General features: G+C 36.1%; 1 protein-coding gene across 1 annotated transcript; it reads left to right on the forward strand.

Annotated features, from left to right (window-relative positions):
* Positions 1-266: 266 nt before the first annotated feature.
* On the forward strand, positions 267-17,046 carry LOC131150614 (TNF receptor-associated factor homolog 1a). Its single transcript, XM_058101441.1, has 13 exons — positions 267-430; positions 1,373-1,590; positions 5,916-6,027; positions 8,039-8,127; positions 8,210-8,278; positions 8,367-8,496; positions 9,194-9,352; positions 9,769-10,117; positions 11,293-11,405; positions 13,768-13,918; positions 14,071-14,546; positions 14,629-14,824; positions 15,501-17,046. The coding sequence occupies exons 2-13, from the start codon at positions 1,413-1,415 to the stop codon at positions 16,890-16,892; spliced, it is 3,414 nt and encodes a 1,137-aa protein (XP_057957424.1). The 5' UTR covers positions 267-430; positions 1,373-1,412; the 3' UTR covers positions 16,893-17,046.
* Positions 17,047-17,079: the final 33 nt, after the last annotated feature.

Raw genomic sequence — 17,079 nt, forward strand, 5'->3', positions numbered from 1 at the left:
CCCAGCCCTAATTGTGAGGTCTGGCCCACAAAAAGTTGGGCCGATGAACCAAGCCCTAGGTACCCAAATCAGCCCAGCTCAAGTCCTAAAGTGGCAAACCGCAAAGGAAAAGAACCCTATTCGGCTTCCCCCACCCACCAAACGTATGTATATATAATAAAAATACATAATTTTTTTTTTACTTTTTTAATTTTAATTTTTTGCATTGGGGCGGGGGGGGATATCTCGCAGGCGATATATATATATATTTATTAATAAAAGCACATTATAAATAAATCGAAATATAAATATATATTTTTATTTGCGCCTCTGCTCTGCTGCTCCTTCGACCTCTCTCTCTCTCTTGCTCGCTCTCTTCTTTTTCTCTCTCTTCTCAGACCTTCGAATCAGCTTCTCGTCGCCATTAACGAAGTTCTGTTCTTCACCCTAGGTTCGATCTGCGAAGCCCAGTCTAGCGCTTCGATTGTCATCGATTTTTATTTGGTTTTTGATTTTGGGTTCTCGATTAATTGTTTGTCGTCTAGGGTTTGATTTTTGTCTGGGGTTTTGAAGATTTTTATTTGCGATCTTCTTTGATTGGATAGTGATTTCCAATGGGTGCTGTTAGATGTGAAGTTGGTGAATTGGGTTCTTGTAGATTATTTTGCTGTTTGAGGTTTTCTTGATAGTTTGCTTTATTTTTGAGGCTTTTGGTCATTGTTTAGCTTGGTTTCGAATGCTTAAGTTTTGTGGCCATTAAGGTTGGAGCAATTTGGTTTGTAAACGCGGGTTTGTTTTTTGTTTTGGAATTATAAATGCTGGGTGCTTCTTGATTTTTTTTTTCCCTAATGACGATATTTTAGGTTTGGATGCTGAGATAATAAAATAAATTAAAGTTTTGAATTTTATGTTGTAAGTTGTTCTGAACTTGCAAGAAAATTTGCATCAATTGAGCCATATTTTAATTTCAGGATCAGTTCGAAGCTTTCTGTTTTCTGCGGTCATATATATTGAAAATTCTAAAATTCAGTATTTCTTATCTCCCCTTAATTTTTGGAAGCAGAACACACCATTGTGCTTATTTAAATAAGTTGATTTGCATGGTCAGAATGAGTGAGCATGGACTGTTTCAACTGTTTTTAAAAATTGAACTTCTCGGATATATGTATGTATGCATATATATACATATATTATCACAGTTTGATTTAGGGATTTGAGGTTTTGGTCGAAAAGAAGCCCAAATGATTGCAAAATATCTAATGTACTATATTTATATGTATGTGGGTGTATCCATGTTCATGGCTTTTGGGAATGTGATATTCCAGTGAAATTTTGACTGTTACTTGTATAGAGATTAATTAATTAATTTATTATATGTATATTTTTTGTGCAGTTGGAAAATTTGAAGTGGGAAGAAGTTTTGGAGTGGGGAAATGGCGGGGATTGGGAATGAGGAGCCTGGAGTTGGAAGGTCTTTGGAGGGTATTTCAAGCGGGCAGCGTTGCCAATCTGGGGAGGTCTCTGCAGAATGGCGGTCTTCAGGGCAGGTGGAAAATGGGATCACGTCAACTTCACCTCCCTATTGGGACAGTGATGATGATGAGGAAGGCGGTAATCCTTCTATTCCTTCCATGCAACTGTCTCTTTTGCTGCAGGAATATGGTACAAAACTTTTTCTGGTTCATCGTAACTCATGCCATATCTAAATATAGGTAACTGCGAGGAGGGAAGAAAATTACCATGTCATATGATACTGCATTCATCTCACTTTCGTTTTGGGTTTTGTTGAGTAATTAATTTGGAGATGAGATTTGTCACTCCTAGATACTGAAAATTCTGTTGAACAATGGGGAGAATTCTGCAAATATTTTATGAAAGAAAACCATACTTGGTCGTAAGAGTGCATCGCAAAGTTGGAGTTGCCAAATCTTCCAGTTTGTGGGTGCTAGCCCACATGCATGCACTTTGTGCCTGCTTTGGGGGCATTTTTTGGAATAGAACTTGAACAGAAAGAGTGCATTTTCAGGGAAAAAATTAGGGCATTTTCAGGAAAAATAGGGGTCAAGGGAATTTTCCAAAATGGAGATGAAAGTGTTTCTTTCACAAATATAGGGATAATTGGATAACGACCATTTTGAAAACAAAACTGGAGACCAAAAAGGCTAGGACTTTGCTTAATACTTGTATAGATGATGCTGATTGCGACTTAAAACTGTTATTTTTGCATAAACTGTCCTTAGGCGTCCTCATAGATTTGCTGATTTGCAGAATAATATTATAAACTGATTAACACAATCACTATTCTGTCTCCTAAAGGGCAACTTAATGTTTGATTTGGAGACTAGGAGACTGGTGCAATCCTTAGGATGGAGTGCAGACATTTGGGGAAGTGAGATGGACTATTGTGTAGCCTAGGTCCAATGGGCTTCGTAATGTACTGAAAAGGAAAAAAAAAATATCAATGTTTGTGTTTCATCATTAAATTTACGTATTTTGGTGACTATACTGGGATATGCATCTTAAATTTTCTGAAACCATTAGCTAAGACAGTTTCCTTTCAACCAAAAATAAAAAGTTTCTTGTTGTTTTGGGTTTTGATGATTTCATCTTGAAAAGATAATCCTATGGAAGAGAAAAACAAGTGGTAGTACAAGAATTGTGCATCTTCTAAGCCTTTTGGCTTGATCTTAGTTCCTGGTTCACCCTCACTGAACAAAAAGAAAGGAAGGAATAAAGAAAAAATGCGTGGGGCATTGCTTTGGAGAATGGAGACATTCAAGGTGTTTGTTTGGATGTATTTTGCTGAGTTGGGAATTTTGACAACTAACGTTGGAAGTGTGATTATTGGTCGATCATCTCCAGGTGGCGTGTCAAAAAGTTAGGGCCCTAAGAATCTAGCTGCAAACATTATGAAGTGTTTTGACCATTTCTTGCAACTTAGCTCCTTTAGATAGGTTATAAAGTAAGGCTGTATTGAATGCTATGATGAGGTTCCTTAGTACCTGGTCTTGAAAATCTTGTAAGTTTAGTTTGAGTTATGGTCAGTTTTAGGAGTGTCCATGATTCATTGTTTTTCCGCGAGTTTCTATCTGCTCCTGACTCTTGAGTTAATAACTTACTATTAATATTTTTATTAATCTAAAAATGAAAATTTTCTGTGTGCATCTGTCCAGGTAGGTAGGTTTATCATCTGGCTTCATTTCTTCTATTTTACAGTTTAGGGAGACTTTAGTGTTATACACTTAAATAGTTCAATTTCACTTGCCAAACAAATATTATTGACATATGCAGGACGAAACATGCCGACTTTGACTGTGTCTTGTTTTTTATTCTAGATTTTAATACATATCATACAAAGTTACACTGCAGATGCCCATGAAGTAAAAATAATAAAAATTCATTACCACTTAACATTTTGGGAATACAAGTTGTGAGCTTTAGAAGAATGATTTAATATTCGTTTTTAGCAACTCTAGAAATACTACAAGAGAAGCATTCTTGTTGGATTCAATTTAGAAACTCAAAAAATGTGGTATTCGGCTTAGCTTCTAACATCTCAAAAGTTGAGGAACAATCTGGAGGGTATTTCCACCTTATCCCATTGTTATTTCTATCACTTTACTTTCTAATGATATTAGGTATCTTCCCCTTTTTATTTATTATTGTTTTTTAAATTTTTTGTATTCATAAAAATAAAGCTGTATCTTCCTTTGGTTGGTAATCCTAAATTTGTTGAGATCTAAAATATTTTGCTGGAAAATTTATTCTACTTAAATTTCTTGGCTCTGGAGTCTGAAGTTGAATTTCTTTTCTATATCTAATTCATTCCTGGGGCAAGTGGGGTTTTGAGGAAAATATCTTACTATTTGGTTGAAGTGTTGTCATCCCAAGTTGGTTTGATGCCTCAAAATTTGTCATAAAATATAACTTTGAAAACAAAGCATTATACAGTCATTACTGCTTATGGAGGTATCCGTGTGCTCATAAACCTAGTAGTTTATGGTACTTCTGTCGTTATGTGCTTGAAGGAAAGCTGAATGGGCTGGATTTGAATGCTAATTATCTTGGAATCAATTGTTTGTCGTTACATTATACAATTTTTCTAAGCTAGGAATAGGAGACTTGGTTTAAAAAGCAAACAATAAGTTATTAGATGAATTTTTGGTGAAAGAATGCTGGATGTTGCATTTTTTTTGTCACAATTTGTATGGGAATTAAGTGTTGTCTGCAAAATTTTGTTTTGTTAAATTATATAATTTCTCTGCACACTAGATGACTTGATTAAAGCCAAACATAATGGTAGAAGACTTTTGATATGGCGAAACAGTCACTTTGTTTTTGATAGGTATATGGTGAAACAGTTCTTTAGTTGCCTTATGTTGTTCCTCTTGCTAGGTGTTAAATGTTAATGATGCTTTCATTGCCTGTGTAAATGTTTCTTAACTGGATATTTTTATTGGAATTTGAAATTTGAGCATGAAAGCAATCAACTATACCTTAAGAACTCTTTGATGCATTTATCTTGTGACAGTGCTTACTTTGCCATGAGGGACTTGTCTTGATTGGTTTTAGTCTCACAAATCAAGTGTTCGATATCTTTTAATAATTGTGATTTCCTCATTCATTTGGGCATTGGAATCAGTGTCGTGGGAAGGGGAGAAGAGCATCTTAACGTTCTTGGGAATGAGGCATTCCCACAAAACATGAGCATTCCATTCCTAGCCTCTTCCATGAGCAAGAATGGAAACCTACTTTTAGGGTCAAATTGCCCTCACCATTTTGGATGGTTGGACATCAATGTTTTTGTTGTGCTGTACTATTACATGCTATTACTATTATGTTTAAAATATTAAATTATAAATGACCATAAAAGTAACATTATAATTTTGTTATAATAGCATAATGTAAGTTTTGATTTGTGTGATAAAAAAGTAATGGTTAAGATTTGGAGAGCATATTGCCCTCAATTATTTTGGTCTATTTGATTACTATTTGTTGTATTTTTAAATTTATGATTATTGAAAATTTTACGATGTGGATTTAATTAGATACATTTCTTAGTAGGTTTTTGTGTTGAAAATATAATTATTCTTATATTTTTTGTGCACATGTCAAGGGTAGAAGGATTCCCATATTGGCTCAAACGCTAACATGTACGTCTTGGTACATTCCGAAATCACAAAAAATATTCCCATAAGGCATTCCGTCCCTAAGAATGAGATTCTAGGAAATCACTCGATGGAAATATTTTTAATGGCATGAACCAAGTGCCCCTGAAATTCTATTTTTTCGTAGTTCAAAGACACCTCCAAACTGTTGTACTTGCATTATTTGGATGGGTTTCTTGGTTTCCAGTTTGTTTAGTCATCTGCTTTTTGGGACTTATCTTTTGATCAAGTATGTGTAGTTTTAGTTTTGGAAAATGATATTCAACAGGGCTCATGACACTGCTCTTTCCATGTCAAAAATTCATGATGGTTATGGGCCCATTTTGAAATGCACCGGCTGTAAGTGCGCATTATGATTTTATGTAACTTCTAATAATGATTTGTGCTGTTACCATTGCACTTTCACAACCCCATCACTTTTGGGGGCATACAAATATTTACCTAGGAACAAACCTGAACTTTTGTCCATTTACTGTACTGTAATTATTGTGCTTGCCTCTATTTATGCATGCATTTCTTGGTACACATCTGTTTATACATATATATATATATATATATACATAATTTGATATTTTGTGTTTTTGTATTTTAAACTTTGCTTTTAAATAATTTCAGTATGTAAATTAATTTTTTTCAGGAAAGCACTTTCTTTTGCAACACATATGTTCAATAAATCTTATTGAAATACTTAAATCCTGCTTTTGGCGCCTTATTAAATTTTGCACACTACAATGGGATTAAAGTTCTTATGATGATTTTACTTTATAGGGGCAAAGCCTTCCGAGTTATATGGAAAACATACATGGAAAATAGAGAAGTTTTCACAGATTAACAAAAGAGAACTTCGTAGTACTGTATTTGAAGTTGGCGGTTACAAATGGTATGAGTTTCTGAATGTAAATGCTTGTTTTCTCAGCTTTATCCATTGTCTCAAATGCTGTTCTCATAAGCACTCATTTCAGACATTTTTATGTGTAAAATTAATGTGTAGGTCAGAAGCAAATTGTGTTCTATGGCTTGTGTATATGAGTGCGCTTGTGTGTGAGAGTTTCCAAAGATTTATATGCATGCGTGGATAATAATTTGCATATACTTCAAAAAATTTCAATCCTTGAGGTACTTGTAATCCAGTAATAGATATGTGATAAAGCCATAACAGGTATTTGGGTGGATAAAGATACATGTAAGATCTTTTTATTTTTATTTTTTATTATCATATGTGAGCGTTTAATGTGTTTATGGATCATGCATGTGTATTTTCTGGGGGCATGTATGTTGTAGACTGTTATAGCATATACATTCTATAAATAAACTGTTTGATATATGTTACAGAGTGTGAGTTTGTAAGGCAAAAGGATTTCAGAAAATTTTAATTCAACATTTCATAGAATTTATCACAGAATCATATGCCAAATTTCCCTGATTATTCCAAATGTCGGAAGAGACAAACAAATAAGAAGAGGAGATAACTAAAATGGAAATAGAGTATGGATCTAAGATATATTTTTCAAAACTGTCAATCCATAGTTCCTTAACTTTAGGAAGTTGAAAAATCGAAATTGAATACAATATTTCTTTAAAAGTAACTTATATCAGGGGTAAGCGTGAGTTGGTTTGGTTGCAAACTGTAATTGAACCAGAATCCAACCAAACCGTCAGTGCCTTGAGTCAACAATTTAGACATTAACATGAAATTTTTATTAAATTGAACCCTTATGCATGAAATTTCATGCTTGGGTTAAAAGAATTTATAATTAAAAACATGTCAAAGAAGCATGGTCTATTATATATTTCGAAAGATATATATGAAACATATCACAGCATATGATATCTCAGTAAATATGAAAATTAAGAGGACTACAACACCGACGATAATCTTAAAACACATGTCCAAGCATTAAACTTATGAATCCCAAAAACTGTGCAAGAGTACAATTAGTTCATGTTTTTTATATATTGGCCAATGAAATTTTAGCATGTAGTTATACCATATTACTATATTACTATTCACAAATTTCTTAAAATTTTTTAAGATTATAATTATATATATGCTGATTTTGGCGATCAGGTTCAGTTTTTTGTGTGCCAAGCTGCAATACAAACTGAACTGTTTGTTTGGAAAAATTTTCAATCCATAACCAAACTGACCTAAAGTTCCTGGTTTGTCAGATTGGGGGTATGACCTAACTTGATGTTGACTCCTAGCTTAGTTCGTGCGAGGCTGTACAAATTCGTGAGCGACATATTACAACCTCAATATCCATTGGGAGTATGCGCATGTAGCTGTACTAGTTTTTTTGAGTTCATATATGAAAAAGAAAAGAGGAACAAAGGAGTGATAGCCCCAAGCTGAGTTTATCATGATTCATGCATATCTTATTGTATCTTGTATTGTAGTGTATTGTAGTTATATCGTGTTTTCTGTTATATATGCTGTGTGATACATATTGATTTCCTCCACAAAAAAGAAAGAAACTTCTATCATATTGTATATCATATTTTTATATTGCAAACACTTGGTAATTTTCATGTTTGGGCATCGCTTGCTTCTTAAGGCGCTGCCCTTATAACGAGGAACATTTGTTTCAGGCTTTCATACAGTGTTATTGTTGGGAATGTTGATGCTTGTCTTTCCAACATTTTCTCTTGCTGCATGTCAATCTATGAATTTGAACATTTTTATGCACAATTTCATTCTGTAACATTTTTTGTTAGGTATTGAACAATGGCAGCCATGGTATGAAACCAAGTGTCACATCTTTTTTTTGTTGTTCATTTTAATAGATGACAACTATTTTACATAAATTGGACAATGCGAAATCCAAAAGAGTATTATGCTATGAAAAGGTGCTATACTTAGTTTTAATGCAACCTTTCTGCAATTTTTGCAGGTACATTTTGATCTATCCCCAAGGCTGTGATGTTTGTAATCATCTCTCTTTGTTTCTTTGTGTTGCAAATCATGACAAGCTTCTTCCAGGTCTGATGATATTTAAGGATTTAAAGATTTCTTTGATGTATGCTTGTGTGAGTTCTGTGATTGATTGTATAGTTCTTTACAGGGTGGAGTCATTTTGCACAATTCACAATAGCTGTCGTGAATAAGGATCCAAAGAAGTCGAAATATTCTGGTTTGTTCGATAGATGTTTGGTTTAGTAAAAAATTTGGCACTGACTATCATTTATTTTACATTAATGCTGCAAATGAAAATTTTACAGATACTGTACATCGATTTTGGAAGAAAGAGCATGATTGGGGATGGAAAAAATTTATGGAGCTATCAAAAGTATTGGATGGGTTTATTGATGCCGACACTCTTATTATAAAGGCTCAAGTTCAAGTTATCAGGTGTTCTATATTGCATTGTCTTACTAATTTCTGATCAGCACCTCAGTAGTCTCTGTTTTTGTTTGCTTTGTTGGGCTGATGTTCATTGATGCTGTTATTTATTGCTTTCTGCTTATAATTTTCAACTTCCTAATTTGTTTTGCGAGATTGAGATTCAAGCTGCCAAGTATGATTATTTTTGTTATTGTATCCTGTTGATTTATGTTGTATGTATAAATTTCTTTTCCATGGGTAAGCCTTAGATTAGGAATTTCCAATGGCAATCATTTGTGAAAAAACTACTCCATTGTGTGTGCTAGGTAAGCTTTTGGAATATGTTGCTTTAAGAAATGGCTTCATTAAGTTGTTATGGGTGTGAAGCCCAGTTTTTTGGTTAATGACGGAAGGTGTAGCAATATAAGTGAGTTTAAGATCCAAAGCTTTGGATTGAGAATTGAAGTTTGGGTCATATCACTTTTTGCGTTGATATGGAAGGTCATTTGGCTTTAGTTTTCTGTGGCCTTATCCATGCCATGGACTTAATTTTTTGGATTTGTGAACAAGTAATTTAGAGATACTCAATTCTTTGATTAGGCAGTCCCATTTCTTTCAAAATTATTAGTTCTGGATTTTATAACTGGATGCATACTATTACCTTTTTTCCCACTTCAAATAGTTTTTTGATTGCCTTCTTCGATTTTATGCTTTTGATTTGTAGGGAGAAAGCAGACCGTCCCTTCCGTTGCCTTGATTGTCAATATAGGAGAGAGCTACTTCGGGTATACTTCTCAGATGTAGAGCAAATTTGCCGCAATTTTGTGCAAGATAGGAGAGGCAAGCTTGGGAAATTAATAGAGGACAAAACTAGGTGGTCAAGGTAGTATATGTTTATTTTGAATGTATTGCAAGTGTTTTTGATTTATTACATTCAAGAAAACTGGTTATTGTTTATAATTTCTCAGCATATCTATTTACACATTGTCTTCTGTGTTTCGAAGTCTACCAGTGTGGTTTCTGGTTCCTTTGGCCATTTGATGTTCTGATGTGTTTTATCTTATTTACTTGGGGGACGAATATTTTCTTTAACCATTTTCCAATGTCAAACACTTACATTGCGAGCTCTGCAGAAAACCTGTTGGACTTTTTCTTCTTTTCCATTTTGGGGCTATGGCATGCTGATTCAAATTTCAAAAATTCTGTTCTGATACTAATTTGTCAACTGATCCAACAAATTTTTTCATTGTCAGTTTGTTTTTTGGTACCGTGATGATAGAATATTTTCAATAATTGCAGCTTCTGTGCTTTCTGGTTGGGAATGGACCAAAATGCTAGGCGCCGCATGTCCAGGGAGAAGGCAGATGTGATTTTGAAAGTAGTTGTAAAACACTTCTTTATAGAGAAGGAAGTCACTTCTACTCTGGTGATGGATTCCTTGTACAGTGGACTCAGGGCACTTGAAGGCCAGTCCAAGTGCAAGAAAGGGAGGCTGAAGTTATTGGATGCTGAAGAAATGCCAGCTCCCATTGTTTGTGTTGAGAAAGATGTGTTTGTTTTGGTTGATGATGTATTATTGCTGCTTGAAAGAGCTGCCGTGGAACCGTTGCCTCCAAAGGATGAGAAGGGTCCTCAGAACCGTACAAAGGTGAGCATGGAATATTAGTGTTTGCCCTCCCCCCGAGCATTACAAAAAAAAAGTTCAGTGATAGACATAGCTGATTAGTATAAGGCATGGTTGTCTTATTTTTCTTATGCAATTAGGCCCTTATTGTGGCTCGGTGAGAAGAATCTGTTTCTATCTTTTGTTTTGTTTTGTTTTGTTTTTTTTATATTAGTAACAATTATTCTTGGAGTAGTTATATTTCTCTTCTTGAACAGTTTTACTTAAAAAAAAATTGATTTGCTTGCTGGATGTTTTAGGAAATTCATGCCCAACATTGGAGACAAACATGGTAGGATATTAATTTTGAGACTCTGTTTGACTTTGGTCTGCTATAAATTTTTACTCTAGACCACCAGGTTGTGTATTATTTTTGGAATGATAATTTGAATATTTGAGTTCTCATTCATGCAACTTAAACTAAGTTCATTTCTTAACTAGTTTTAACAATGCCAAGTTCTAACAATGCTAACGTTTTGGAGAGTAACAAGTTCCAAGCATATGCTAGACAGAAATCATTTACATGATAAAAAATACAGAAAATCTGTGGCATTCTATGTTCTGCATAGAAAGGCAGTTTGTCTAATACACTGTAACCTTAGGATCTGTATGGTTGTGGAGAACAGCTTTCATTTTCCATTTTCAATTTTCTGAAGAATTACAAAAATGCTACCTTGTTTTCTAATTTTCTGACATTTATGTAGGAAACTTGGTAAAAAAGGTAGCCTGTTCTATTTTCAATTTTCTGAGTTCCCTGTATAAATGTTGAAAAATTTGAAAAAAGGTGAAACTTCTGTAATTCTTTAGAGAATTGAAAACTTCAAATGAGAACTGTTTCCAACAACTAAACAGGCCATAAGTACTAATTAATTCCCTTATTTGTGTCATGAGGTCCATTAGTTTTTATATTCTTTATTTTGAAATATTTATTGATTTTACATCAATTGGTTGTAGATATTGTAATTTTTTTCTCTAATTGGCGCCTTTCCCGCAACATTAGTGCTACTACTTGATTTTATCTCTTGGCCTTTGAAGTCATTCATATTTTCTTTTCCTTGCCATCATGTCCCTTACTTAATATGATTTTTCATATCCATTTATTAGATTATATTAGCCATACATTTGTTTGATGGCTCAATAATCATTTCCTTTACATGTAGGATGGGGGTTCTGGAGAGGACTTTAACAAGGATTCCATTGAACGAGATGAAAGGCGCCTTACGGAATTGGGGCGTAGGACTGTGGAAACTTTTGTTCTTGCCCACATTTTCAGGTAACCTGCTCAGACCATTCTTCATTATATTCTTTTTGAATCTAGCCCTCCTCAGCCTTTATTCCCTCATTGTTACTACAGTGTTTTGATTTATGCTTTGCCTTTTCTTCTAGTCACCTAATTACAAAAATGATTCTTGAGCCTGACTTATGATCTGTTGACACTGTTTTATTTATTTTTAATTTTTTTGGGGGTTTAAAACCTCGATCATTGCTGTTTAAGTATTTCTTTCTGATTTCATGTATGCCATATACTTGTTTTTCAATTGCAAGCTGTCTCGACTGTAAGATCCTTTAGGTTGCAGTTGCAGACATGAATATTAATATGACAATTATTTGTGTTTTTTAGCACATTACAATCCTATTTTGCCAATTCACCTCAATGATTGTGCAAATCACTGGTTTCTACATAGCTTTAAAGTTTATTTCATATTTGATGCAGCAGTTTTATCCGTCCTGTATATAGTGCAGGTGGCACGGAAACTACTTTGGTATTTCAGAGAAGTGGCCGGTTTTTTGCGAATATATTAGAAAATGATTTTTGGCATTGCACCGGAAGGGATCTTTTCCCCCTTCAACCACTTTTTTTAGAAAGTTTTGTTTTTGGATGGTTACATATTATCCACCTGTGATTTGGTCTGATTTCATTTCCCTTGGTGATTTAGAGTTAATAGACTTGTCATTTATTACACTTAGCACCATAAGACCCGATACTTACATGTGTACTAGTGCAAGTCGTGTACAATTTACCTACTTGTGATTTGGTCTAATTTCATTCTGGCGACCTATGGTTAAACAACACTTGATGTCTCCTGCATGAACTTGTTTAAAGAGGGGTGAGCATAGCTAACCTCAAATGGATTAAATGCAACTTTCTAAGCTATAGGTGGGTAAAGTGAGATCAAGCTGAATCTTGGATGGAGAAATTTTATTTATTCCTTCTTAAATAGAAAATGACCTTTTGAAAGTGATACCAAATATGCCTTAAACTTCCATAGGCATCTGTATCACAAATCTTGGAATCTATTTATTTTATTATTTATCGCTTTTGAAGGAGAGAAATTAAAATGCTTGTGTCTGGGCCATGGTCAAATATAAAGTTCATAGCACTTTGTCCTTGGCATGGAAGCCAGAGTTTCTTGTGAAAATTTTGATGGAATTTCATTGTTCTGTGTGTGTGTGAGCATGTGGTGTTTTTCTCAATTTTACAAATGGTTTTCATTTTCTGTATGCCATTAGCAAGTGGCTTATAAAAAAGTAGGGGTAAGGCTGCGTACACTGTGATGACCCTCCCCTTACCCTCGTGAAGCAGGGGGCTTTATGGCCCGGGGATGCCCATTAGCATGTGGCCCAATAACAGACCCACCAAGTGGGGTCCTGGCCTCTTGGGAAGGGTGGTTTGTAGATGGCCCTAACCGTCGCTTTTTTTTTTATGGCACAAACTGGTCACTGTCAGGATTCATCACCCTTGTGCTTGACGTCCCAATTTTTTTTTCTGCTGCAACTAATGGCCGGTGCATGTGATTGTTTCTTGAAAATTCCATGATTGAATTGAAATTCAGGGACATAGGGCATATAAGAAATTTTAAGGACTTAATGAACTAAAAGACATGGTACTGGTACTGGACTGCCTTGTAGAGATGTTAATCCTGATATCTCGTATAGAGCCCTTTTGCCTCTTCGATAAATGCTTTGGCAGGTTCTATGTTTTGTGTTTCTAGAGCTAATTTTGAAAGAAAGAAATACGAGATTGGTCTTCAATTTTCAATATAGTGTGATTTCTACTGGTGGTGTAGGTTCTTATTTTTTATTTTCGTAGGTGTATGTGGCGACGGATTTTCTATATGCATGTTTGCACTTCTGAAGAAGCCATTATGTTGCCCTTTATGTTGGAATCCCAAATGTTAAGCTTGCAAGGAGGAATAGAGGCAGTGTGAAAATAATTTTTTGCTGGAAACTGCTTTCATAAGCAAAGTGAAGCTAATATTGGAGGGGGTGATGGAAATGTTGGTCAGAAAAGGGTTTTGATAGACGTGTTTATTGCCCTCTCCCCCTGATTGTAGGTGATAGTAAATGAATAAAGCTTTTTTTTTTTTTTTTAAGTTCAATTTCTATAATTATTTCTTCTGTTGCTATGAACTATGTAAGTATGTGGTGTGTGGGCAATGAATTCTTTCCTAATATACTATTTTATTTGGGCCTTTGATTGGATGACTCAACAGTGGACTACATTAATGCTTGGAAGAAAGTATTTATGGCATGTTTTGCATTTTACATTTCTCTTTTGATTTGTGATGAAGTGATGGCACTCAGTTTTGTTCATCTCTATCTATAGATGTTCTAATTTTTCCTTCATTGTGCAGCAATAAAATTGAAGCTGCCTACCAGGAAGCTGTTGCTCTGAAAAGGCAAGAGGAACTTATCCGTGAGGAAGAGGAGGCATGGTTAGCTGAAAGCGAGCAGAAGGCAAAACGTGGAGTAACTGAAAAGGAAAAGAAATCTAAGAAAAAGCAGGTTAGATGGTTTTTCTAATTTCTACCTTTAGGGAGTTTCTAGTAATTTCCATTCTTAAAAGTCTGATCTGGCTAGCATGTTTGTCCAAGTAAAAATCTTGGTCCTTTGTTTTCAAACTTCAAAATGTTTCCCTGCTTCTTTTTACATTACAGGCTAAACAGAAACGGAATAATCGCAAAGGGAAGGATAAAGGAAGGGATGACAGAAGCTGTGCAACTGTACCAGATAAACGAGAACAAGAAAGCGCTAGTGATGAAATGAAAGACTTAATGATGGAGCAGGCACAACCAGTGCTTGAAAAACCTGATCTGCTGGATGATGGTTCTGATGTGTCTGATTCAGTTGGTTTTGTTGCTGAAACACTTCAACCCGATTCAGAGGAGAGAGACACTAGTCCTGTTAATTGGGATACAGATGCATCTGAAGTTCATCCTCCTACTGAAGCGAGTGGTAGTGGAATTTCTGGCCTGTCATCTGTACAAAATGGAATTGTAGAAAAGAAGAGCTCGTCTGTGATGGATGATAGTTCCTCAACATGTTCTACAGATTCAGTTCCGTCAGTGGTAATGAATGGGCCCTATAAAGGGAGTTCTTTTCCTAGCAATAAATCCCAAAAGTCACCTAGCAGGTAAATATATAGCCCATTTTCTGTTTTGCTTATACTACACAAAAACTTTTGGTATTAGTTGTTTTTATGCTTCATTTTATAGAGGAAAGAGCCAGCAAGGTAAGTTGGCACGTGATGGGCCTAGTTGGGTCAATGAGACAGATAATCAACCATCTGGGCCAGTGACAGATGCAGGGGATCTAAATGATTCAGGGAGTTCTAAGGCTGCAGAATCTGAGGCTGAAGCTGTTACATTTTTGCATGATCGAATAAAGTGGCTTGAACATGTGGTGAAGAAGGTAGGGTTGCTATAATATTTGTTTATGGGAAAAGAAAGTAGGGTTATTATCATTGTCGTCTGTTCTTTTGCTTCCAATTTTTCTTGCTCAAGGATTTTGAAAGGGTGACACCATGGTTTAGCACATATAGTAGAGCATTGAACTGGCAAATGGGCTGTTTGCAAAATATGGTGACTTCAACCTTTTGTTAGTTTTTCATTCTTAAATATCTTCTGGCATGGTTCAGGTTTGTCTAGCTTGGGCAATGTTCTTGTGCTTGTTAGAACTAGGGTGTATTTTGCATGTATATTTCTCATCTTTGGCTTTCCTTTTTCCTCTTCATTTTTCAGATTGCTAGTTATTCAGGTTGGGGCTTGGATTTTGCTTATGTAAAGGACTGCTGCCTATTTGCATGGAAAAATAATTTTAAATATCAGAAGTTTTTACTTTTCTATTACTTTCTTTTAATTTCTTATTTTGTGCCCTTTGAGCTATAACAATACTGCAGAAGGACTCTAAAGTTTGGTCCTTCTATTTTATTTTCTTTTTACAATTTCTTCTACCTTTGGCTTTCTATTTTGCAGGACCATGGTATTCTCATTATCATGATTACATGTTTTTGTTATTGCTTTTTTCATTTTATTTTCTTAGAAATTGATCTTTGGTCTGAGATGAACTTTTATTTTCTATGTATTAGGAAGAAGAGGTGGTTTTGCTGCAAAAGAAACTGGGCAGCAAAGACCAGGTTGAGGTGGAAAGGCCCTCCAAAGAGAAGATAGCTGCAGTGCCATCCTCTCCCAGGAGTCCTCCCAGAAAATTTCCCTCTGCTGTTCAGCTCAAGTTGGAGTCCAGGAGCATTCCTGTTGCGGAACCTGTTCCAGTTAAGAAGTCATCCTCACGTAGCCCCCAACGAACTGATAAATCAGCACATTTGACAGCTTCCCAAGTTTTGGCTGCTTCCAGGCCTGACAGCCAAAAGGTGACTCATTCAAAACCAGCTGAAAAATCCACCACGGCACCCCAAGTGTCTGCAATGTCAAGGCCGTCTAGTGCTCCTCTAATCCCTGGTTCCCGGCCACCTGCTCCTGTTGTTTCAGTCGTTCAAACAACTCCTCTACTTGCTCGTTCTGTTAGTGCAGCTGGACGGTTGGGTCCTGACCCTTCGCCTGCAACTCAAAGCTTTGTTCCTCAGTCTTACAGAAATGCCATGATGGGTAGCAATGGTGCTCCAAGTCCAGCTGGATTTACTCATCCTCAATCTCCAGGGTCAGCTGCAAATCCTTCTCCTGCATACTCGCAACCACCTGCCTTGGTACCTGCAGCAGTGTTTGTACCTCAAAGCTCTGAAAGGATAGAACCCAACACAGTTAAACCCGCCTTCTCTTTTGGCCATGTGAATCGGGATGTTGCACAGAATGGACACCAGTGGATTGAGAGTCCTCAGAAGGATGCCAATAGAGGCATGCCTTCTGATGCTTCTTCCATCCTCAATGACTTTCACAAGTTCGATTTATACAAGCCTGTACACAGTGGATCCAGGGAACAAATCTCCATGGAGTCTCCAGCTGGTACATCTGGGCGGCAGACCCAAGGTCTGTTGGCAGATGAGTTTCCACACCTTGATATCATCAATGACCTTCTCGATGATGAGCACAGTATCATGAAGGTAGCCAGGGCAAGCAGTGTTTTCCAAGGCCCTGGCGGTGGGGCACACCACCTGAACCGGCAGTACTCTTTTCCTGGTGATATGGGCATATCAGATGATGTAGGATCCTCCTCAACCAGCCCATGCAGGTTTGAGCGGACAGTCAGTTACATTGACGATGGGTTCCAACGAGGCTACAGCTCTTCAGGCAACCATTTTAACTCCTTCCGGGATTTTATTCCACAGGGCAATCCGCTGCCTTATGCAAATGGACAGATTGATGGATTGATTCCAAACCAGTGGCAGGTGCCCAGTTCAGATCTGTCTTTAGTCGGCATGAGGAACACAGATGGTGATTGCTACCCGTATCATGTTCCCGAGTACCCAAATATGGCATGTGGCGTCAATGGATTTACTGTATACCGGCCGTCAAATGGACATTGAAAGGGAAACTGACGGAATTGCCTGCGAACTAGTGGGTTAATTTCCGTTGTAATAATGTATTTCAGGAAATTATTGGGTCTTAGATTTGGAGTGAGGTTGTAATCCTTTGATAAAAAAACCTTTTTGTAAAGAGTGATTCTGCCGTCTTTGCTTCCAGCTGTCTTTTTTTTTTTTTTTTTTTAAAATT

The sequence above is a fragment of the Malania oleifera genome, chromosome 3, assembly GCF_029873635.1.
Source record: "Malania oleifera isolate guangnan ecotype guangnan chromosome 3, ASM2987363v1, whole genome shotgun sequence".
Lineage (NCBI taxonomy): Eukaryota > Viridiplantae > Streptophyta > Magnoliopsida > Santalales > Ximeniaceae > Malania > Malania oleifera.

Coding starts and splice junctions, on each gene's coding strand:
- LOC131150614 (XM_058101441.1), top strand. CDS start 1,413: ATGGCGGGGATTGGGAATGAGGAGCCTGGAGTTGGAAGGTCTTTGGAG. Junction 6,028..8,038: donor GAAGTTGGCGGTTACAAATG/GTATGAGTTTCT, acceptor CAATTTTTGCAG/GTACATTTTGATCTATCCCC. Junction 11,406..13,767: donor GTTCTTGCCCACATTTTCAG/GTAACCTGCTCA, acceptor TTCATTGTGCAG/CAATAAAATTGAAGCTGCCT.